Source organism: Paramormyrops kingsleyae, chromosome 1 (genome assembly GCF_048594095.1).
Source record: "Paramormyrops kingsleyae isolate MSU_618 chromosome 1, PKINGS_0.4, whole genome shotgun sequence".
Classification (NCBI taxonomy): Eukaryota; Metazoa; Chordata; class Actinopteri; order Osteoglossiformes; family Mormyridae; genus Paramormyrops; species Paramormyrops kingsleyae.
In genome coordinates, this window is record NC_132797.1 from 4,087,473 (window position 1) to 4,111,550 (window position 24,078).

The 24,078-nt window shown below is 42.6% G+C and overlaps 2 protein-coding genes across 3 annotated transcripts; both read right to left on the bottom strand.

Moving 5' to 3' along the window:
- Nucleotides 1-3,809: 3,809 nt before the first annotated feature.
- Nucleotides 3,810-9,450, bottom strand: parp12b (poly (ADP-ribose) polymerase family, member 12b). Its single transcript, XM_023791496.2, has 8 exons — nucleotides 8,887-9,450; nucleotides 7,844-7,979; nucleotides 6,293-6,554; nucleotides 6,115-6,213; nucleotides 5,900-6,026; nucleotides 5,643-5,811; nucleotides 5,439-5,559; nucleotides 3,810-4,631 (listed from the first exon to the last, which is right to left on the bottom strand). Exons 1-8 carry the CDS (start codon nucleotides 9,231-9,233, stop codon nucleotides 4,531-4,533), a joined length of 1,362 nt encoding a protein of 453 aa, XP_023647264.2. The 5' UTR covers nucleotides 9,234-9,450; the 3' UTR covers nucleotides 3,810-4,530.
- A 3,050-nt stretch (nucleotides 9,451-12,500) lies between these two features.
- On the bottom strand, nucleotides 12,501-24,071 carry LOC111833319 (protein mono-ADP-ribosyltransferase PARP12-like). Of its 2 annotated transcripts, XM_023791494.2 has the most exons (9): nucleotides 23,746-24,071; nucleotides 21,670-21,805; nucleotides 21,305-21,569; nucleotides 20,741-20,842; nucleotides 20,027-20,159; nucleotides 19,746-19,914; nucleotides 18,189-18,309; nucleotides 15,744-15,840; nucleotides 12,501-14,173 (listed from the first exon to the last, which is right to left on the bottom strand). In XM_023791494.2, the coding sequence occupies exons 1-9, from the start codon at nucleotides 24,069-24,071 to the stop codon at nucleotides 14,146-14,148; spliced, it is 1,377 nt and encodes a 458-aa protein (XP_023647262.2). In that variant the 3' UTR covers nucleotides 12,501-14,145. The 2 variants fall into 2 exon arrangements, with proteins under 2 accessions (XP_023647262.2, XP_023647261.2); XM_023791493.2 differs by having other exon boundaries at nucleotides 12,501-15,840.
- Between the last annotated feature and the right edge of the window lie 7 nt (nucleotides 24,072-24,078).

Consider the following 24,078-nt stretch of genomic DNA (forward strand, 5'->3'; position numbering starts at 1 on the left):
TACCAGTGCTTCCTTTGGGGTTGGCCAGGCTGTCAGTAGGCCAAACACAGTTCAACAAGAAATGCAAAGGTAAGGAATTGTGTACCCAAAGCCCCCTTCTTAGTCAAGTGTTCATATTTATATACTTTTTTTTAATTATGGGGGAAAATTTTTAACATTTTTATATATTTGTGTTCTATCACATGCAAGGTTGCAATTCAAGGTTCAGTAATGTCTTTTTATTTCTGTTGATAAGCAATCTGTTGGTGTGATGTGGTAAAGATGTAAGCTAGTAATCAATAGTTGCAGGAAAGAACCCCATTAGGGCCCATTCATGATCTGTCATCAAAAGACAAATTCAGTGTTTGCAAACAGTGTTTTTTTTAATGGGCAGAGCCTGTAGCAGAAAGTGACAGTTTGCAAGTATTAGTCTATGGAAGAAATTAAATTAAATTAAAAAATAATTAAAGAAAAGGTTCATTTGACTTTAAATTTTAAAATTCTAACTATTTGCGCAATTACAAGATTTTATCTGACAATTCAGAAAAGGAAAAACTATTCATCATTCTCTCTTTTGCACTTAGCTCAGAATCATGAATTTATATCCCATGCTTCTGTTTTTTTAATCCCACATTTCTAAATTTACAAACTCACTATTGTTGGGTTATACAGAGAAAAAAAAACAGAATTGTGAGATAAAGTAGGTGAATGTTACGTAAAATGATATAGGTTTAAATAATATTACATGTTTGCAAACACTGAATTTGTCTTTTGATGACAGATCATGGATGGGCCCTAATGGGGTTCTTTCCTGCAACTATTGATTACTAGCTTACATCTTTACCACATCACACCAACAGATTGCTTATCAACAGAAATAAAAAGACATTACTGAACCTTGAATTGCAACCTTGCATGTGATAGAACACAAATATATAAAAATGTTAAAAATTTTCCCCCATAATTAAAAAAAAGTATATAAATATGAACACTTGACTAAGAAGGGGGCTTTGGGTACACAATTCCTTACCTTTGCATTTCTTGTTGAACTGTGTTTGGCCTACTGACAGCCTGGCCAACCCCAAAGGAAGCACTGGTACCAGGTTGAGGTGCCACGGTGGCAGAACTGTTGGAATTCCCCTGTGCTTGAGGATTGCTATGCTTTTGGATGCAGCTAAGCAGATTCCTTACAGCACTTTCTATTTCTGAAATCTGCTCCTGTAAAAAGAAAACTTAAGTGCATTTACATTAAATGCGACAACAACAATAATAATAACAATAAATGTAATTATTAGCAAGAAGTGACCCATCCCACACGAATGGTACAGTGTAATGATTCTATTACAAAAAGGTTGGTCACGAAGTATCTTGTCTTGTTTTTTTTAATCAGTACTCACGGTGGGATGTTTAAAAACACTGATCATTAAAATGCAGATATTTTTCTTATTTTTCAGAATCTTTCATGTTATCTTGAAAAACATGCTTAATGCATTGTAAAAACTGTCATTTTCATAAACATAATAAACATTTAGGCAATTATTGTACTATGTACATTTATTTAACAATTTAATTAACTAAAAATACATGAGAAGGCACTTATATATTTTAACTTTGCAGTTATATATAACAGTCTCTGACTAACAATACTGAATGTATAGAAAAATATAAAAAAATAAAAACTTACCCTCGGATTGTTCAATTCAGCCATCGCGATCGATCGACAACGACGACCACCACCACCACCGAAATGGCGCGAGCTGCTCTGTGTAGTAACGACATTGCTGCGCTTTTACTGATATATAAAAACCAGTAAAACTAATGACATTTCATAAAAATATTTTCCAATCGTTTTAAAAAAATAGCTGATACATATGCATACAAATGTTTGCATTGTGGCTGGCGTTGTTCATTGGTGAGGCATCGACCAATAAAATGACTTTATTCCCACCCTAGCCCCGCCCCCGACTCTGCTCTCTCAAGTTTGCATTTACAAGTGCACGAGTGAGTTTTGCTACAGGAATATCGCAAAAAGAGTAGCAAAAGTCAAAGCGCTAGGATTTGAGGTTGTACTGCCAGATCTGAGAGGTTGTAAGTGCCGACTTGTGGTTGTACAGCGAAACTGAAGTAAAGCGCAAAGATAAATGTGTAGTACACAATTGTGCCTGTCGTTTTGTTTATGCGAATGACACTTTACACATTTGTAACTATTAATCTGCAACTTCGAATTCAAAACACAGGTGTTCTGAGTATTGTCTGTGTGTGCAAATCGATAGATGCAGCTTTTCACATCAGAGCTGTGAGTATAAATTTCAACTTACAAATACAAATATTAATTTTACAAGTTCTCACATTCAAATTAGCAAGCTCTCGAGTTTTGCTACTGTTTTACCTTCATAGGAAACGTCTATCGCCGGAGGAAACCAATGTGAGGAGAAGCGGCTTTAAGGCTCGGGGGTGGGGTGTCTGCTTGTACAGCCGTGACGTGGGATGGGGAATGTAAACACGCACATTACAGGAAGGCATTGAGCAAACGACCTTACCGTACCGTCTCTAAACACTTGCCTCGGAGGAACTTGAAAGTACACAGGGGGATCGCATTTCCATTTCACTTAATATTATTATTTTAACCTCCCCCCATTACGGTCAGTGGTACAGCCCGTACGTATAATGACAGAAAAGGACATTCATCAATCAAACCAGAAAATAATCAATAACCACAGCCCGTGGAGGTAACCACACGCCAGTGTTTCCAGGACTGAAATTTAATCTCTGAAAACACTCTGCTGAACTGCCCGAACCAGCCATAAACAGAACATCTGTACCGTACTTTGCATATATATTTAAAAAGGGAGGGGCTAGTTATTTCCTCTTCTTTAAATATCAAAATATTGCAAGTGGCCTCGATTATTTTCATTTAAATAAAGAAAAGCAACACAGCAATGTTACTTGGCTTTACATCATTAGTCAGCGAGGCTCATGAGCAAACGGTTATATTCACATTGTTCAGCAGGGGGCAGCAGTATTGTACCCCATAAATGTAGTGTCCTGTATAAAACAGCTGGATAAATGTTTAACACAAAATTCATTTAAAAAAACAGAATTTTGGGGGAAAAAAGGTGTGTGGCTCTTTCGATTACTGTCATCAAATTACAATATCATCACTAACGATCATTCACAAAACTATATATAAAAATAAGTGTAGACGTGTTAACAAACACGTATTTGGACACATCACGGCTGCAGCCGCCATTTCCGTCTTTTACCAACAGTTATAAAAACCTAACAGAGTAACTCGTCAGGCTGTCCTGAATGATCACGATAAAAGCATCTCTCCAGAGTAAAGCAACATTTACGTAAGTGCATACATGAGACATCACCGCGTGCAGCTGCTTACAAAGTATTGCATATGCTTAAAAAGAAAAAACTCGAAAAATACGGATGTTTTTTTTTTATTATTATAATAATTTCCAGAGAATACTATAAAGAAGTATGCAGCCTACGTGTAATAATAATAGAGAATATAAACAGCTCTAAAAGACTATATTACCGCTGGGCATCAGTCATGGAGGACCGACAGGACTCTGTGTCAGAACCAAACCCGAAGCGCGCTCCCAGCGCCCGGAAAACGCGTGGCAGAGCGCGCACAGGCAGGCGCCCGCGGCAGTGCGGACGGGAGCGGCGACAATCACTTTACAGCACGATCCGTCCCCATAACAAAGCGTACCCCATCCTGCTATTCCGACGGCCCTCTGCAAACACGTTATGAATACTAGAAGAGCCATGGAGAAACCATAGAGAATCAAATACATCATCAATCAGAGAGAAAAAAAGGCATTTGTTAAAACGTTTAATCATAAACGTCACTTTTAGCAGTCTGCTAACCTAGTTCATTTTTTTGCAGCCAGTCGTTTACCACACGTATTTCTGGTTAATGTGTACACTTTAATGGAATTACAACCTGTTATGGTGCCAAGGTTATACTTGGAAATCCAACAAGTAATAGGGGCTTAAAGTAGGGCTGAACAAATAACATAATGTTCTGCAACAGTGACACCTTAATTCTAATAACTAACTTCAGCATCTACTTCAAGTACATTTTAATATTCTTCTAAGGTTACACTGATGCTTCTAAACTTTTGTCTGGCTATGATTTGCAGTAATGGTTCGTGTGTGCGGTAAATATTAAGCCACCACAACAGAATGTTCACATGAACAAATCATACTGGCCGATGAGATGCAGCACAACCGTAAGCCTGATTTTCATGTTTGCTAATTTTTTTTTTTTTTTAAAAAAAGACCCATGTATGATGAACAAAATAAAATGAGGCGGGTCTCTCTCCAGCTAGCTGTGTGCTTTGCGGTATGTGAGCTTCCTCCGCAAAAATGTCAGACCCATCGGAACCAGGCAGCAGCAGTTTGGTTCCCCCAGTGAAGCTGTGGAACGTGCATTATGGTTTCAGAGGCTGCCTCTAGGCCGGGAGGGAGGAGTAGGGCTGGCATGGACAGTCAGAAAGTCATTTGACCCAAGAGTGTAGTTTTAGATCAGTTGTTCTATCGGGCAATCTTCTCCTCCACCTCGGTGATGGATATGAATCTGGGTCGTCTTCTCACCTTCCGCTTGGTATTGTGCTTGGGGTTCCTCTGGTACATGTCTGCAATGGCGGCAGGAGAACGGTCAGACCTGCAGCTCTTTCAGCACCATCTCAATCCAAACCATCCTAACACGACTCTCTAGGGTTCCCTGTCTAAGGTCAACGAGGACCTGGTGAAAAGCATTCGCTCAAAAGTGGCAGCTCTGGAGGGGGCCAAGGGGCTGTAGGTATTCTGGAGTACACCCGCGTCTCCATTCCAACGACCAGGTCGTTAAGTAAAAGGGTCACTAAGTGAAAATCACAGTAGACTAGGTGTCACCGCGACTGTGCTGCTGCTGTTCCATTCAGACGACGTTCTCGTACAGTTACGCCAGCATCACTCTCACTCCAGTGTGCACAGTCGTCAGGCGTACAAAACTTGGTCATAAATGAGCGCATTAGTCAGATTTTTTTTATATCGTCATATTTGCAAATGATCACTAAATCAGGTAGCTAAACGAGGGCAGGGTGTAGGTATTTTTTTTACACCAGTGTCATTTTTTCCTGTGTCACTTCACACCAGTAATGTGTAAACACAGGTATATAGCAGGTATATAGCCCACTTCTTATAGTGCAACACAGCATATATGTTAAGGTGAGCCGACTGAAAAAACCAAGCAAACGTGCATTTGTCTTGTAGGCTGTATTGCAGAAGATATACAAGCATCATTATCAACTAAATTGTCACTTACTTTCATTTTCATTTCATTGAAAAAGCATACTGTGTGCTCACATCAACAGCAGGAAGTGACGAGTACAAGATTTGACATGGCGGTTCGCTATGGCAGCGTCTGTATTTCATCATCAGGTTACGGCTTTGAGGGTTACCTTGGAAACTCAGGTAGTACTGCCTGTGGCCTTTCATCACGGTAATTTCGGCGTTGCTGTCGGTCAGATAAGCCACCTCCAGGTCTCTCGACGTCAGCGAGGTCACGCGCTGCTTGTCGTCCTGAGAGATAGAGGGTCCAAGTTCACGTTCCGGGTTCAAAAACAGCCAAAATGATGGCCGGACGGCGGCATTCTGAAACTCACAGCTTTTCCATATTCGATCCAGTTCTCGTGGTCGCCTTTATAGTACCAGAGCCACTGGGTCGTCAAAATGTAGTGTGGCGGCTTGTTGACTGAAGAGGCCGTGGATAGACGGCGGACTGGGTCGGAATCCCGGGTCATGGTAAGGAAGTCGACAGGCCGGGACCCTGGGCTACAGAGAACAAGAGATGTCCAGACAGAGACCCCAGAATCCCCCTAAATGGGCACGACACCGGTGTAAGACAGGAAGGAAGACACACCTGTGTGTGTTTCGGGGGTCACAGTATGTCCTCTCGATCTCCTCCATGTGCCTCAGGTCTCTCCAGCACTCCCCGTCAAACACCTCCCACTTGTAGGGGAGGTTAAAATGGATGCGAATGCACTGATCTGGGGGTTGTTATGATGTCATTACTGAGATCAATTAACATAACGTAAATGTTGTCTTTGAGAAGGAAGAAGTGGAGGAGGAACTCACCTTGAAAGCGGCAGTTCCTCCGTAAGAAATGAAGGCAAATCTCGGTCCTCTCCTCACTCTGAGGGGCAGGCCTGACCATGGGTTCGAGCGCCATGCCCTCTGGAAAGGACACACAAATTGACGCACGTGCACGACCATTTTTTAAATTTTTTGCTGCACTTGGGTGCCCTCTACAGACCTCGCTCGGGGTACGGCGTGTTCAGGCTGAGCCGGTAGACGTTCTTGTAAATAAACGGCAGGTCGTGGATGATCTCGCCACTGAGGCCACGCTCCTCCAGCATGCGCCGGCCGTACTCGTCGACCGCGTGCAGCCGCTTGCAGCGATGGCCGAACCTACAGTCGTCCTGGATGAAGTGCTGGCAGATGTGCAGCTTGGTGCAGGTGGCCTTAAAGGTGCAGGCCCCGTAAGGACCCGAGCCCTTGTTGTAATGGGAGCACACCTGCGCGAGGGGGATAGAGAGCAAAGCAGGGTGCCGTCAAACTGGCAAACGGGTGCAAAAGTGTGACTGCGTGCCTTTAAGAGGCGGAGCTCTGCGTGAACACACAGAAGAGCAGTTTATAAATGACACCAGCCGTGGTTTAGTGTCCACAAGGTGAACACCAAGTCATTTTTACATTACCTCGCATCTTAGGACATCCTGGGCACAAACACTTTCACCAACAGGACCACTGCATGTTTGTTGTTGTTTTTTTTTTTCCTTTTTTTTTTTATTCTTTTTTTATTATTATTTTTGCTTTGCAATCAGCTCCGGGCATGACATTTCCAACACACTTTTTCTTACACGGGAAACATCCTTCAATTACGGGCAGGTACCGAATCCAGCTTGGAGAATTCTTCATCCATACTGCAGACCAGAAAAAAGATTATTTGTCTTCACTGGAATTCTTTTTTTTTTCTTTTTGTATTTTTTAAGTTTACTTTGTTCTTGTTTTTATTGGGATAGACTCACTTGAATGATAGCTACTATTTAAGAAATATTAGTGCAAACAAACATTAAAATATTTACTGCAGCTTCTTGTTGGTTTCATTTTGTTTTCTTTTTGTTTAGTTTTTTTTTTTTTACTGCACCAAACTGCCAGAAGTTAGTCCCTGTTTTTGAGGTGATTACAGTCAACTGCTGCGTCTGTGCGTTGTTCCAAGCCAATCTGTAACTTGTTCTTTAACATTACTACTCTGATACACGTGGATGACACCATCATCTGCTATCTGCTAAGCAACTGTCCCTTATTCCCGAAAAACGAATCTCCGGGTCAAGTTACTCTTGGTTAACATGCATTTCAGCTTAAAAAAACAAAAATAATAAAAAAATGAAAACAAAAAAAGCCTTTGTGTACAGTCGATGGCAGGAGGAGGAACCTCAATCACACGCATCACTACTATGACCAGATCCGGTACACGCCTGGTGACTGGTTGACCTTTGAAAGTACATGGAACACACTTAGATGCCGGTAGTGTCTCAGGGTAGGAATGGCTGTCAAATTGGAAGGTTTGCAAATTAGAGACAAGTTTAGATACTGATTCCAATAATAGGCACAACACAATGCTTTTGACAATTAAGAAAATATATCAACTGCACAATTATCTAATTAGACTAATTAAAAAAAATCTATTAGTATTATATAGTGAAAATGTGCATAACATCTAACCCACTTATTCCAATGACGTCAGCGAGCCCCGAAGACTGAATTGACGTAGCCTGTATGTGCGCTCTGGGAGGGGCGCTCTCACCTCGGGGAGGAGAGTGGGATCATTCTGAAGCAGAAGCAGGAAGAGGTCCTCTTCGTGCAGCTCGTGGAGGGTGCACTCTCTCAGGAGAGGATAGTTGTGCTCGGATCGGACGTCGTGCGAGAACTTACACTGCTTCCTAAGGGGGGAGGAGGCCGGAGCTTTAAGAATAATAAGGTGGGATGTGGACCTTCAGTGAGCAGGCAGCGCCATAAGTGTTAAGGAGATGTGGTTAAAATGAATGGGGACTTATAAACCCGGGATTCTCCACATCAGCAGAAACTGCAGCCAAATAGGAACAAGGGACAGCCATCAAAAAGCAGGATAGCACTCAATGGCAGACTACAGTTTACTTCATGCAGAGGCACGATTTAGCATGCACTATGCAATAATTAGATTTTACTGCTATGACTCTAAATATGAATCACGTATGCCCTTTTATTTGAGTAGTTCCAAATGGCTACAGGACATTTTCCAAGGCGGACATATTTGCATAATAATGCGGAAACGAGATAAATAACAGCTTTCATTGCAGAAGTGATAACGGCCTGAAAAGACGTTACTGTCCATTTACAGGAGCTGAAACTGAAACGCCGTTTAGCGCACGTCGCTATTGGTTTTCGGTGATTCAACAATTCGCTGCAATTAAGACAACAAGGAACTAACAGTGTTGTTACTGTCTCTCATTCTCTCATTCTTAAACGACGGGTAAGATCTTGTAAAAAATATTTAAATAACAATAAAACCCAAAAATACATCGAATAAACGTGCCAAGCAGTTATTTTGTTCCAAGGCCAATCCGTCCATTCGGCGTTAGCATGACGTTGCAATGACAGAAGTTGTTTCTGTAAACAAACACCTTAATAAATGCAACAAGGTAATAACATTTACGTGGACAGACTGTGGTTTCGGGGCTTGAAAAGGTGACTGCTATGCTAACGGATTAGCTTCACAAATGGCGTGCCTCGCGGGGGTGGGGTGGGGTGGGGTGGGGGGGGGGGTGTACTGCGCTCGCGCGTCTGCCCCCTTTCCGCTCCGTTCCTCACCGTCCTTTGCCGTATCTGCAGTTTCCGTACACGAAATATTTGCAGAGGTGCAGCTCCTGGCAGTCACCGCACTCGTATTTAGTATAGTTCTTGCAGATCCGCAGGGACGTCTTGGCGACCACCGTGCAGTCGGATCCCCAATCCTCCGGCCCCCGCTCAGAGGCGCCGGCGCTCCTCACCACGGCAAAGCGTGGACATTTTCTTACTATGTACCAAAAGTCGTTCTCCGTGATGTCGAAACGGCGGAAAACTTTCCTGTAGAGCTCCACGAGGTCCATGGAGCCCTTGTTGCAGCACAGGATGCTGGTGGCGTAGTGGATCACTCTGGCGTAACTGGCGTAGGACATTTTGCTGGCCGATCGGACAGCGGCGGCTGTCGGCAGCGCGCAGGAACGGTCTGGAGCCTCTATGCGATACCAAAGGGAATCTCTCTCTCGCTTTCTTTCCTTTCCTCCTTCCCTCACCCCTCCCTGTCTCTCTTTCTTTCTCTCTCTGCGCAGGCTTGAGGATCGGGCTGAATGACGATGCTCTCAGGAAAGCCACCGCCCCATCACCACAAGCCCGAAAGCGGGGCACTTTCCCCTTTAAGCACAAGTGTTACCGTAGTGCATCACCACACCAATAATTCATGGTGTTTAACTGACACTTAAAATGCAAGCGTTTACTACTCCAGTTTGTGGTTTTTGTGATTAAATTTCTTTCCTTTATTATTTACTTAGGATATTAATGAAGATTATACAGCACTTATTTCTTTATATTTTAACTGTTATTAATTTCAGTGTTTTGTGGAGTACACACTGCAGTTGGTCGTTATGTGTAATCGATACCCATTGTCTCTTTTGGTATACAGGTGACGCGGCCATTCCTGCTGGCCTTAAAGCGAACTGGGAGCGTCTAGAACAGAATCCGAAAGTATGAAGTCTGTTGATGCTTTCGTTTCTTTGTATCTTACACGTACGTCATTAAGATAATAATTATGAAAATGTCTTGATGTATTCTGGCATGTGATACACATCCTTTGTTATATTTTTAGATACGTCAGTTTATTTGTATTGTAGTGAGTGTGCGGAACATTTTTAAAATAAAGGAGACGATCGCTCGATTAAAAATGGAGAATTAATCTTTGTTACAACTCACTACAGTCTGCCTCAGCGCAGGTACAATATCGAAAACATGCACATTCCAATATAGCACAGTTGAGACAATTACTATTGACAGCATAAATACACGAAAACACATTCATTTACACTATTTACAGATGCGCTTGGAGCAATGCAAGGCATGCTTTTACAGCACATAATCGGTCCTCCCGCCCGACCGACATCACATTGCCCCCTCCTAAGAGGTCAGCGATTCATAGCAACCCCCTCCAAGTCCACCACAAAGTCCCACAAACACGGTGGAAGCTGGTGTTGTTGCCGTGACCGCTCTGCTAGTCTCTGGGGTGTGCTATATACCTCCATTTCATGGAGTGTCCGGTCTGGCTAAGCGGCGAGGCGGGGCCACAGTCTTTCGTCGCTTGGGCAGCTGCCAGCAATAGACGACGGCAGAGAGGTGCTTGAGGTTCTCCCCCAGTCATCTTCAGCTGCTGTCCAGCTTAGGTGACTACCCCTTCCCTATAGATGGAACAGGACACTCAAACTTGAATTCCTGATGCTGAAGTACTGCCCACAGCTGTGTGCATCATAGGAGCGCTTCTGCCAGGCGGTCGGTGCACCTTGGTGTTGCCGGATCAGCAAGTACATGTCCCTCGGATACTCCCGGAGACACCGCAGGTACTCCATACCTGGCTCCTTCAGTACCTGCAGCTCTAGGGGTGGCCCGAATGCTGAGGTCACAGTGCGCAGTTCCCGCCCAAACATCAGTGCAGCTGATATGCAACAAGTGATCTCCTGTACCGCTGCGCAGTATCCCCAGTGGACCAAGGGCAGGTGCTGGTGGTGATCTGTGCAGTGAGAGCAGTGCGCAAACAGTTCTGTGCCCTGGCTGCAGTTGGGCCATGCACCATCGATGGTCTGTAGTTCCTCACTGCTGGTGTCCTGCTGTATTGCCACCACAACCCACCTCTGGCTGTGCTCCTCATCGAGGCAGCAGTGACATCAGTCGTCCATTTCTCAGCAATGAGAAAGAGCGTCTGTTTTGCCTTTGAGCCTGCCCGGCCAGTACTGCACCTCAAAGTCATACCCTTGGAGGACCTTCAGCCAGAACACCAGCTGTCCTTTGGGGTTGTAGAAGTTGAGCAATCAGTTGAGAGAGACATGATGAGTGTGCAGGAGGAAGTGCTGTCCACAGGGGTACGTGCGGAAATGGCAACAGGCTTGGATAATTGGTTGGAGTTCATGCCAGGTTGTGCAGTAATTTCTCTCAGGGCGGTTAAGCATCCAGCGGAAGTACGACACCAGCCTCTCCTCCCTGGGACCCCTCCTGTGCCAGGATGCAGAGCCGCTCGTTACTGGTTTCCGTGGAAACAATGACGGGGAGTGCCGGATCGAGATACACCAAGAATAGGGACTCAAAACGTACAGTCCTCGGGCAGTTAAAGGTGGTGGCACAGGCTTTGGACCTCTCAAAGACCCACCCCTTTCCAGCGAGCTGGTGGAGCGACACGGCGCTTTATCGTGTCGATAAAGTTTCCTACAAGCCGCCAGTAGCGAGAGGTGAAAGCAAAGAAACTGCAGAGCTCTATGACACTGCAGTGTTGGGCAGCCCTTCACTGCAGCGATTTTCCCTGGGTCTCACCCCTCATTACATGACACTGAAACTGCATCTTGGCGCGGGAGGGAGCACTCCTGGTCAGCCTCGCGAATGACGATGAAGATGGGGCACAACTTGTTGAGCAGTGTTGGCGAGCAGATTGTTCAGGTAGATGTGTGGATGCCTGTCAGATTAGGTCAGTGATTTCACTGACGACTTGGCATCCCACTTCACACCAGTATAAGTGTGTGGTACATTTTTAAATAATGTCCCCCCAATATAAGCAGACCCCCAAAACCCAATAATCTGCATGTTACCAATTCCAGGCCAATTCACTGCACATGCAGAGAATGAAATATATACCTCACGAAGATTGTATTCCTGTATCACACAAACATTTTATCATATGGATCAGTTATTTTTAATTTTCTTTTTTGAAAATTATTGAAAAATCTTTATGACATCGCACCCTTCCACGATGCGTGCCCATTGTGATGTTACAATATACATTGCACCCCCCCTCCCCCCTGCATGGCGGGGCAAATTCAGTTCCCCTAATGTCAAACGCTTTCCAATGCCACTGCAATTGCAATATCATAGTTTGCTTAACAGTGGTACACATACGGAAGTCAACAATTTACTCAACAGACACACTCATGAGTACACGTCAAGAAAAACATGCACATTCCATACTAAACTTTGCATGGCTATGAGAATTACTAGTTACAGCAGAAATACACGAGTACGCATATTCATTTACAGTATTTATAGAAACGCGTGGTGCAAGGAATGCTGTTACAGTCCAAATCGGTCCTGCTGATGTCACAGTATTTTAACTGCAGACATAGAAAACATTTTAATTCGACACGTATGTTGTATGTGACATGTATGTTGTGTGAACTGTGAACTTTAAGATTGAGTCAGTGCAAACAAAAGATTTAATTATATAACTTATTACATGGTTACAACAGAACAATACAAATACTATATAATTTACACACGTATGAAACAGATTTATATGTTTAAATATAAATCATTTTAAAGATCACGGAATTCCAGAAGGCAACAAAAATGATTTCAAACACAAAATGAAAATATACAAAGAAAGCACTGTAGCTGCATGATCAATTAATAATTTTAAACTGGGCAAAATATGAACAAACACAAAGACACCAACTGGCACTAAGTTGGTACTTTGACCCTGGGGAACCCACAGGGTCATATATGACCCTTCCTTTTGTTTCTGCCTTACATTCAACCCACTCATCAAAGTTAAGAATTTTTTTTTGCTTTACAGCCCATTGTACCATATACGACCCAATAGCAGTCACATTTAGTGATTACTGACTGAATTAACCAGATTTTTTCCCACAATAAATATTTTTATTTCAGTTTTAAATTTGTTGCTGTACATGCTGCAAAGATTCACCTGTCAAGCTGTGAATAGGTAAGTGGCAGAAATTTTGCATCATCAGTTATAACGTTTAGATGTTACAGAACATGTACAGCTAGGTTTTGGATGTTTTGAAACCTTTCTGGCAACTGTGATGATCATGTTCCATGTGCTCAACATCAGCCTCAGACAAAAACAGAGGGAATACAGGTGGTGCACCAGACCTTACAACCCACCACAGGTAAACTTCCTGTGTGTAGTTCACCTTTTTGTAGGTCTGTTCACTTGACCTGTTTCTTGATGGGTTGGCATGTTTGAAGCATGTGTTTCATTGCCAGCACACGGTGAATGATGAAAAGGAAAACTCAATAAATGTATTTTGAAAATGAGAATGTTGCAAAGATTTGGGATTTCCTTCTTTTCTGTCCTTATTTCATAGGTGGAATTAACAAGTTGGAACAGCATGAACAGTCCAGCGGGTCGTATGTGGCACATTCATAACATGGACTGGGAAAGGGTTATTTTTACAAAACACCCGTTTTTGAGTTCACTGGGTCTGTATGATCATTTTAGCCAATGGACATATTTTTCCTATAATAATGTGTTCTGGGTTCCCCAGGGTTAATGTAGCCCTTAAAAGGGCCACACTCAGGCAACAATACAGCGACATACACGGCAGGCAAACGCGGGGAAACCCAGAAAGCTCACATGGGAGGGCAATCACACAATGACTAAGACACACGAGGATCACGTAAGGACCGAGTACATACACAGGTAAAGGTACACATGTGTCAATATTTACAACACTTCGCTACTCTGAGTCATCTCGCCGGCACTACAGTATTTAATTTTTTGTAATTAAGTATTTTATTTGCCTCAATGTGTACAGATAAGAAAGAGCTTATTACTATTTAATATAAAATATCTGGAAATTCAATATATGGTTCAAGGAAAAATTAAAAATTTATATTTTATACATTAATTTTATTGTGCAGTGGAAAGAAATCTGTAAAATTCTGCTATGATGATATAACAATTCATTGACTTTCGCACCTAGCTACCATGTTTTTGAAATATGAACTATTACAATATTATTAGCTAGTATGGTCATTCACACCTCCAGGTTGTTGGTTCAAATCTTGCCACCTTTCCATGTCTCCGGAGTTTGAATTTCATTTGTCTTGCTTCTCAGGTTCTTTACTGCAAAGTTCAAAGAGAAAGTTTTACTGGAAAGAGGTGCAAGCTTTGGTGACACTACCACTAGAATTAAGGCCAATTCATACTTCATTTTTCCGCATGCGGTTTCGGTTGCGCACAGGGTGAGGGGACATAAATTTCGTCGTTAGCGGTTTGCGTCGGGCGGCTGTGAATTGTACGTGGGTTGCCCCGATTTTTTGTCTGGCGGAGCTCACGCGCGTCCATAGATGTGGTCTGTGAATGTGCAACAAAATTGACTAGGTGTTTCCAGTAGGTGGCAGCAGTGACTCTGACAGAAGAGATGTCAACTAAGAAAGAGTAGAGGAAGAATACAGATGCTCCTCTACTTACGAACTTTCAGACATATGAACGAAGAGGACTGTAACTCCAAAAAAGACCTCTCAAAGACCCACCCCTTTCCAGCGAGCTGGTGGAGCGACACGGCGCTTTATCGTGTCGATAAAGTTTCCTACAAACCGCCAGTAGCGAGAGGTGAAAGCAAAGAAACTGCAGAGCTCTATGACACTGCAGTGTTGGGCAGCCCTTCACTGCAGCGATTTTCCCTGGGTCTCACCCCTCATTACATGACACTGAAACTGCATCTTGGCGCGGGAGGGAGCACTCCTGGTCAGCCTCGCGAATGACGATGAAGATGGGGCACAACTTGTTGAGCAGTGTTGGCGAGCAGATTGTTCAGGTAGATGTGTGGATGCCTGTCAGATTAGGTCAGTGATTTCACTGACGACTTGGCATCCCACTTCACACCAGTATAAGTGTGTGGTACATTTTTAAATAATGTCCCCCCAATATAAGCAGACCCCCCAAACCCAATAATCTGCATGTTACCAATTCCAGACCAATTCACTGCACATGCAGAGGATGAAATATATACCTCATGAAGATTGTATTCCTGTATCACACAAACATTTTATCATATGGATCAGTTATTTATTTATTTATTTATTCTTTTTTGAAAATTATTTAAAAATCTTTATGACATCGCACCCTTCCACGATGCGTGCCCATTGTGATGTTGCAATATACATTGCACCCCCCCTCCCCCCTGCATGGCGGGGCAAATTCAGTCCCCCTAATGTCAAACGCTTTCCAATGCCACTGCGATTGCGATACCATAGTCTGCTTAACAGTGGTACACATATGGAAGTCAACAATTTACTCAGACGCACTCATGAGTATATGTCAAGAAAAACACGCACATTCCATACTAAACACTGCATGGCTATGAGAATTACTAGTTACAACAGAAATACACGAGTACACATATTCATTTACAGTATTTATTGAAACACCCTGCTGACTGCTGTCCCCATGACCCAACCCGAAATAAGCGGCAGATAATGAAAGGATGCAGATAATTAATGTAAAGTTAAAATAATGTATATGACATTGAAACTACAGGTGGCACAGTGTCTCAGTGGGTGTCAATGTAGCCTTTCACCTCCAGGGATGGGGGATCAAATCTTGCCTCCGACTGCATGTGTTACATTGGAAGTATTTATTTGAGATAGAGAAGTCAGTAAGTATCTCAGGCAGGCAGACAAAGACGGAATACCTGCTCCGCTTTCTTTCAACTTCGCTGGCAGAGATAAAGCGTGGCCGCCGTCTTACCTCGACCTTAGCTTGGTTATCGTGGTTCTGCTGACACATGTCTGACATAGAGAAGGCAGAGTAGCACCGTGAAACACCAGACTTCAATAGGAGATGATGACATTTTCCACCATCATTTTCACCACCAGAAAAGCAGAATTTTAGTGATTCCACGTAAATGCACCTCATCACTGTTAACTATAGGTATCAGAACCATATATGATTTTTTAGTTATTACTGCTTGCATACAGAAATGATAATTATCCAGCTGATTACATTAACACGAAAATGAATCCCACCTTTGTTCTATACAAACCTCACAGCAGATGCCTTGACCTTGACTGATAAGATGGAAGTGCCCAGCCGTGAAACCAGACAACAAGTGGAAAAACAAGATAGAATGTTCTAGAAAGTTTAGACCTGGGGTCTCAAACTACTGGCCCACAGGCGAAATCCGGCCCGTGAAAACACCTTCACACGGCCCTCGACACGTTATTTTACTATTTAATATGGCCCTCAAATTAATCTGTGTGTACTGGGTATGAAATGGTTACTGGGTTCAGGGTAAAATTCCCGATACTTAGTATTACCGTTTCAAATTTTAATTATCGTTAAAACAGTGGTTGATTATGGTGCTTTGAAAAACTTGTCTGGCATTAGCCATCGGTCTCACAGGCACAGTGTGCAACGTGGGTTTGTTTTATGTCAGTAAAAACAAGGCAGAAGGCAGTTACAGCACTTTGACAATTTTTCAGCCCTTTAAGACGACCAAGTCTGATGCGATTGTATTTTTAATCTTCGTAACCACCACCCACTAATTTATAGCAAATGCCGGGTAAGTTAACTATAGGTTCAGCGCATAATGTTAGAACTTCGAAATAGGGGGAAAATGTCATGGTCTGTCTAACCTGCTAATAGTTTGTCAATGATGTAAATTGAAGCAATTCAGTGTTACCTCCACTTCTCAAAATACTGCACATTGCCAGTGATGTAGTTCAGGTGCCATTTTTTTCACCTCTGAGCTAGCTGAATACCGATTTGCTGAGAATTAATTATGTGTATGTTTGTATTGATATATTGTTGAAACAGAACAATTTAGATTTTAGACGAGTATCCATCTTCTGTATGGATTTTACAGCGTAACTACGATGTGACAGCATTATTTGTATCTGTCTGAAGTTCAGTGAGTAGTCGAACTCTTAGGAGATGATATGGTTTTCATATGTTTACATGGAAATTGGCTATGTTGTAATTTTAATGTCTATGCAAACAAAAAGTGCATAATGCTGCTACAGTAAAATCCGGTTATAGTGGACTCGCTTATAACGGAACATCGTCAATAATTTACGAGGTGGTCCCGGCAGTGCGCCTTTAAGAACATGCAGAAAAAACATCGGATATAGCGGACTCGCATATAACGGAATTTTGCTTATAATGGATAAACAATTTGGTCCCCAGGGCCGCTTTTAGCTGTAGTTTTGTTCGGCTATAACGGACATGCAGGCTCCGCCTACAAGGCGTGTGGCGTGCCGGTGATATCCAGCGCAGATACGTAGTCGGGATTATTAATAGTCACGCATCTGGTCAGCTAAAGTTGGATTACTACATGTACAATATAATGATCTATACGACAAGTGTGTCTGCTGGGGTGTGGCATGAGTAAATGGTGTCCTGTAGTTGTGTTCTGGCCTTACAGCAACTCTGGATATAACGGACTTTGGATATAACGGACTGTTTTGCCAGGTCCCTTGAAGTCCGTTATAAGTGGATTTTACTGTAACTGAATTTGCTGTTATTGATATAGAACTTGGTAAAATGATTGCAGTTTGTGTATGAGTGGTTTTTAAAAGACTTTCAGAAAATTTTTATAATACAGCAATAACACTGAATTTTGGTCACTATAATCATGAAATTAAAGTTTCATACCATTCAATCTCAGCTTTGTAATAATGTATTAATCCTTTAATTTAACAGAGGCCTGTTTTTAAGATACATTTGAAATTTTAAGTTGAATTTTTTTTTTTTTGTTGTTGTGTGATTTCTCTTGTGGCCCTCTTGGAGGGGGAACACCACATAGTTGGTAGCCCCCTGGCGGGGGCGGGGGATGGGGGGGGGGGTGGGTAATTTCAGCTTGAGACCCCTAGATTAGACAATAATGTATCAAGCTGAAGCAGCTGCCTGACTCCTCAGAAAAGCCCCTATAATGGACCTCGAGGGGCTGTTCACTGTCCACTGTTCACTGTTCACTGTCCACTGTGCTCCCTGCCTCAGCACTTGTTGATATGTGTGCTCCGCTCCAGTGAAGAAAAGCTGTGTGCAGGGCTGTACTGCCGTGACTTTCAGTCTCCAGCTGAAACTTCCACTAGGCACTTTAAAATAAAAAGCTTGCCACTCAGAAACATCTTCTTACCTTTAAAGTTGATGATAAACTCCTTTCTGCCGATAGAGATGCGCATTCTGCCGTTGATGTCACCTAGGTAACTTTTTTCCAGAGTATGAGACTGACTTGAAGCTTCATATTTTTCCTCCCTCTACAGGGAATAAAATCACTTTTTCAGCCACTGCATGTTACATTATACCTTTTAGAGCAGTTTGATGTCTATGTATATGCAGTTCTTTTCATTTTTTTCAAATTTGAATTTTGACAATTCCTATGCTGAACTACTAAAATAGCAATACATTAGTCTTGCTTTTTAGAAATGGCAGTGCAAGGTCTCCACTCTAATAGCACATTAGATATGAAACAATTAGGATGTCAGAGTTTTAAACCAAGAGTACAGTGGTTAACCAAAGAGACATTCTGGTTCCCAGAAGAGGCCTTGAAATCATAGTAAAGATTTACCTTGAAATATAACTACCGTATTTTCCGCACTATAAGGCGCACTAAAAAGCCTTTGATTTTCTTAAAAAAATAACAGTGCGCCTTATAATCCAGTGCGCTTTAAACGTGGATTAATTTCTGTTGTGCATACTGAACTCGAAGCGATTTGAATGTTTTAGTATTGAAAAGTGAGTGTATTGTGTAGTGCTTCACGTGTTATAAATGAACAATTTCAAGAGTTATTATGAATACGCTGACTTTTGATTTAGCGGTATAGGACCGTATTATAAGTGTTCAATTTTGAGTTATTGTTAATAGGCTGACTTTTGATTTAGCGGTATAAGACTCTTGTTTTTTTACGTGTTAAAGAGTAGTGAAGACGCTCATAAACATTTGAACAATGTTGACAGTCATTGTGAACACGTGATGTAAAATAAATTTTGGTTGACTGGCTTATCTGACTGTTTTGTTTTGCTTAAAGCGCCTTAAAGTCCGGTGCGCCTTGTATGTGGAAAAAGTTTGAAAATAGACCACTGATTGACGGTGCGCCTTATAATGCAGTGCGCGTTATAGTGCGGAAAATACGGTACATTACGTGGACAAAAGCATTGGGACACACCTCTTAGTCATTGAATTCAGGTGTTTCAGTCACACCCATTGCCGCAGGTGTATAAAATCAAGCACATAGCCATGCTGTCAGGTCTGCCACTGGAGTGTGGAGCAGAGGAAACGTGTTCTGTGGAGTGACGAATCACGCTTCTCTGCCTAGCAGTCTGATGGACGAGTCGGGGTTTGGCAGATGCCAGGAGAACGTTACCCGCATGACCGCATTGTGCCGACTGTAAAGTTTGGTGGAGGAGGGGTAATGGTATGGGGTTGTTTTTCTGAATGAATGAGCAAAAATTCCCACAGACATTACAAAACACTGTAGAAAGCCTCCCCAGAAGAGGGGCAGCTGTTATAGCTGCAAGGGGGGGACCAGCTCCATATCGATGCCTATGGAGTTAGAATGGGACGTCATGAAAGTTTCTGTAGGTGTAATGGCCAGGGGTCCCAATACTTTTGTCCATATAGTGTATGCAAGTTAAAACGTTAGTGTCTGTTAAAGGCTGACAATAATTATAAGAAAAATTAAGGGGGTCTGACCTCACATCCATACTGTCTCCACTGCCCTTCACTGTCCTTCCAGTACCAGAGCCATTCTGTAGTAAGGAAGTGACTGGAGTGCTTGGTGACAGAGGACTGTGTGGAGAGGCGACGGACTTCAGCTGATCCACATTTCATGGTCTGGAAGTCTACAGGAGGGAGCCCCTCACTGAATAAAAAACAAGATCACAGTAACGAGTGTGAGAGCATCTATGTGAAAAGCTGTCAGCATTCGATCATTCACACTATGTTGGTGTGGCTGTGACGTGCGACATGACTACCTAACGTCGTTTTCTGGCTTGCTATAGGCTCTTTCCACGTCCTCCATGTCGGGATGGTCGTTCCAACTCACACCATCGCTGTTTAAGATCTGCCATCGGTAAGGCAGGTCATAGTGCACATTTCTGCACTTTTCTGGTAGGAAATAAAAACAATTGGCCAACAGAAGATTCACCAACGTGTTTCTGTATCTGTCACAGAGATGGGTGTCTATATCAGGGTTGGGGCCATTCTGGAATGCATTTGTCAATTCCAATCCAAATCAGAAAATGGAACTGGAGTTGGAATTTAAATCTCCCTGAAATTCTAATTCAATTCCAATTCTGTTCTCCATAGTTTTTTTTCCAATCCCAACTCCAGTTCCATTTCCTGATTTAGACTGGAATTGATAAATGCATTCCGGAATGGCCCCAACCCTGGTTTATATATTCTCATTTTACAACACAGACAAAAATAAATTCAGTGCACATATTCATTTTAGGAGACATAATATAAAATATGTATTTGAAAAGGCATGAAATTGTATTTAGTTTACATGATGTATGTAAAAATGTATTTGGTTTACAGGGTCTTTATCCTGAATGAGAAATACTTTTTTTTCCTTCATAATTTACCCATTTAAGGAAATGAAGCAACAGAAGTAACTAAAGGTCATGTAGACATTTGTAGGGACCCGGGTCTGAGCTTTAACTACAGCCCCCCCTAGAACAACCTACCTTTGTATCCACACTGGCCCAGAATATAATAGAAGCAGATGTCACTACTGTTTGGCTCAATGACCTTCATGGCGGATGATGATGATTCAGACCGCCAACTTTCTGCAGGTGTACGTGAGACCCGAAAATAAACACGGGAAAGGAGGACAAAAATACTGCCAGCATCAGAGCATCCTTTAGTGAAGGGTTTCCCAGTCCGGTCCTTGGGAACCCATAGACAGTCCACGTTTTTGCTCCCTCACTAAAGAATCCCCGAGGACTGGATCGGGAAACACTACCTTAGTGTTTTAAGTTAAGTTGGGCAGATATTACATAACACGTGTATGGCTATTACAGAGTCATCTTACTGCCAAGTTAGCCCCCAGTGAGAGGCCGGTCACAAGTGCAAGATAATTGTAAAATAAAAAAATAAAATTTATAATCAAATGCTATGAAGTTGTCATTTAAGAAGACAGACTCAAAGGCCACATGCTGTCAAAATGGAAACTAGTAAGAAACTACAATTGTGTTCATATTACAGATGGCACCATTTGAGTGGTCCCGGAATCACACAGAAGCTCTTACCTGCTGCTTTCTCAAAATCGGCGGTGATCATGAAGCGGTTCTTGTAGATCTCATACAGGACGCGCTGACTGTTTAGGTCGACCTTAAAGCACCTTTTTTCCAGTATCATTATAGAGCTTTCGTCAAACCTATGGGCGCGTCGACAATTATTGGCAAAAATGCAATCTCCTTGCAGGAAGAACTTGCAGATATGAAGCTTGAAGCACTTCTTCTTATATGTGCAGGAGCCGTGCTTATCACTGCCCAAGTTGTAATGAGAGCAGATCTACGACCATTAAAAAAAACACAAACAAGACGCTTACTATACATGTTACTATACAGTACACTGAACCTTCTCTGTCTGAGCCATCTCATTTAAACCTTACATCAGGCAGCAGCCAATTATCATTCTGCAGCAGCAGCTGGAACAGCTCCAGCTGGTCAAGGTCTTGCAATCCTTCTTCTGTCAAAATGTTGGAGTTGTGGGAAGAGTGAACCTTGTGGGAGTACTTGCATTTTTTCCTGGTAAAAAGATCATTTCATATTTCTCATCAGTTAGGGGTCATGTTGTAGAAGTTACTCATCACAGTGATCAGAAGCAGAATCAGGTTTATTTGGCCAAATACGTTCACACAAACAGGAAATGTGGTGCCTTGGAAATCTATTGGGTTAGAGATATGGAAGTTGGTATGATCCAACAGCCACAACATCACAAGCAAACCCAACATAAGGTCCATTCAGTCATTTGCTCTAACCTTATTGATGGCAACAGAAATAACCAAGCACTTGAGTGGGAATTGGACCCAGTGGACAAGTTCCGGCAAGGCCTATAGCTGCCATAATGAATGCATCGCTGTCTTCAGGCAATGTGCCTGACCAATTTAAATTAGCAGTCATCAAAGCACAAATGAAGAAACCAAGTTTGGATTAACAGGAGCTCAGCAATTACAGACCCGTCGCTAACATTGTCAGCACTGACAATTTTTGTCCAAAGTTTTGGAGAGGATAGTCAGTACTTCAGCCATACTTGGAGACACACAACGCACTGGATAGACTGCAGTAGGGCTTCCGCCCAGGGACACAGCAAACTGCCTAAACTAAAGTCGTAAATGACATAACAATGGCAGCTGATGCTGACAAGGCGACTATGCTAATGCTTCTGGGCTTTAGTCTGGCCTTTGACATGGTTGACAATTATACTTTCTTACATAGACTTTGATGTTGGGTTGCGTGGAATGGTGCCAAAGTTGTTTAAATCCTATTTGACTAATAGATATCAATATATTTCCTACGGCGATTACTTACTATTCAACACACAGACATTAATGCATGCTCTTGTATACAGTAGGTTATTAGGTAATGCTCTTATCTGGGAGCACACCCTGCACATTACACAACTTGCAGTGTTTTCAAAATACAGCAGCTGGAACTGGCATCAGAAGCAGGAAGTCTGCACATAAGCCCTGCTCTTACGCAATTCCCTGTACTGCCTTCCTGTCAGGTTCATATAAGACACTTAATGGTCTAGTGCCTGCCTACCTACCTACGAGAATTACTTTAAGGTTACAAACTGCATCGTTCACTTCCTGGTCATTCCAGATCTGAATGACAGCTGGTGGTAAAGCATTCTACTACATGGCCTCTGTATTGTGGAATGGTTTGAGATGCTGTACCGTCTCTGTTTTTAAATCTTGACTGAAGACCTAAGCTTACCCACAACTTAACATATCACACACTGTAACTATGGCTGCTGGTGCTGCTGTACATGTCATTGTTTTTTTTAATCTAAACTTAGCACAAAAAGTAAGGAAATTTGTTTGGTCGGTTATTTCCTTTTTGTGACAATGCTTCTTGGCAATAAATATACCGCTTCCCTATTACCTGCTTTTGAATAATTCTGTATAAATAATGCAGGAATGTGTCACAACACACCCACATAAAGCACTTTGGGGTGTGCTGTGAAAGGCACCATTGCTAAAAAATACAAATGAACTGAATCGGTATTTCACCAATTCTGAAAGCCTGGTGTGAGAGATTACTACAGTGTCATTGTCTAGTTCTTGTGCCATCTTGGAAAAGTTCAATCTTTTCAACTTCCTGTATGGAGCTACAGAATATGGGAAAAGGAAACGCTATATAATAGCAGTCATATTGTCACAAGTACATAGTCCATGTTGAAAAAACTAAAGAGGTAATTTAATGTAGCTCCGTTCACACCCCAATAAATAGACGTCTGTATTTAAACCAAGTTGTGTACCCAACATCAAACTGGCTTTTACGCCGTTGAGTAGAAAAGGCAATTTAGTTTTTAAAAAAACCCTCACACCCTTTACATATGTTATAGTGGAATTTAATTTAAAAGTCGTTTACTAGAGAAAAACAACTGAGAATAAATGGCTGGGGGAGCTGCAGGTAAAAGAACAAGCCGTTTTTAAATGACGTCTCAGAAGATGACGACTTACCCGCGTCCGCACTGTCCGCAAACCAAATACTTGCACAGGTGCAGATTCTGGCAAAAGCGGCCGTCGCACTCCTGCATTTGGCAAAGGCGCACCGACGTCTTGGCGATGACTCGGCTGGCGGCGCCCGGCTGCGGACCCGCTACCCCCGACTGGCTACTGTCGCCAGTGACGATGAACCTGGAGGTTTCGCCGAGGAAGGCGAGGAGATCCTGATCGCTCAGGCTGTAGCGCTGCCGCACAGCGCGGTGTAGCTCACTGTACTCCATACATCCCCGGCTTCGGCACAGCAGCTTTGTTATAAAGGCGGAAACTTCTTTAGTCGACATCTTGTCT

Coding starts and splice junctions, on each gene's coding strand:
- parp12b (XM_023791496.2), bottom strand. CDS start 9,233: ATGTCCTACGCCAGTTACGCCAGAGTGATCCACTACGCCACCAGCATC. Junction 7,980..8,886: donor TGCAGATACGGCAAAGGACG/GTGAGGAACGGA, acceptor CTCCCCCCTTAG/GAAGCAGTGTAAGTTCTCGC. Junction 5,812..5,899: donor GACCCCCGAAACACACACAG/GTGTGTCTTCCT, acceptor TGTTCTCTGTAG/CCCAGGGTCCCGGCCTGTCG.
- LOC111833319 (XM_023791493.2), bottom strand. CDS start 24,071: ATGTCGACTAAAGAAGTTTCCGCCTTTATAACAAAGCTGCTGTGCCGA. Junction 21,570..21,669: donor ATAATTGGCTGCTGCCTGAT/GTAAGGTTTAAA, acceptor TAATGGTCGTAG/ATCTGCTCTCATTACAACTT. Junction 20,160..20,740: donor GGGCCAGTGTGGATACAAAG/GTAGGTTGTTCT, acceptor ATTTCCTACCAG/AAAAGTGCAGAAATGTGCAC.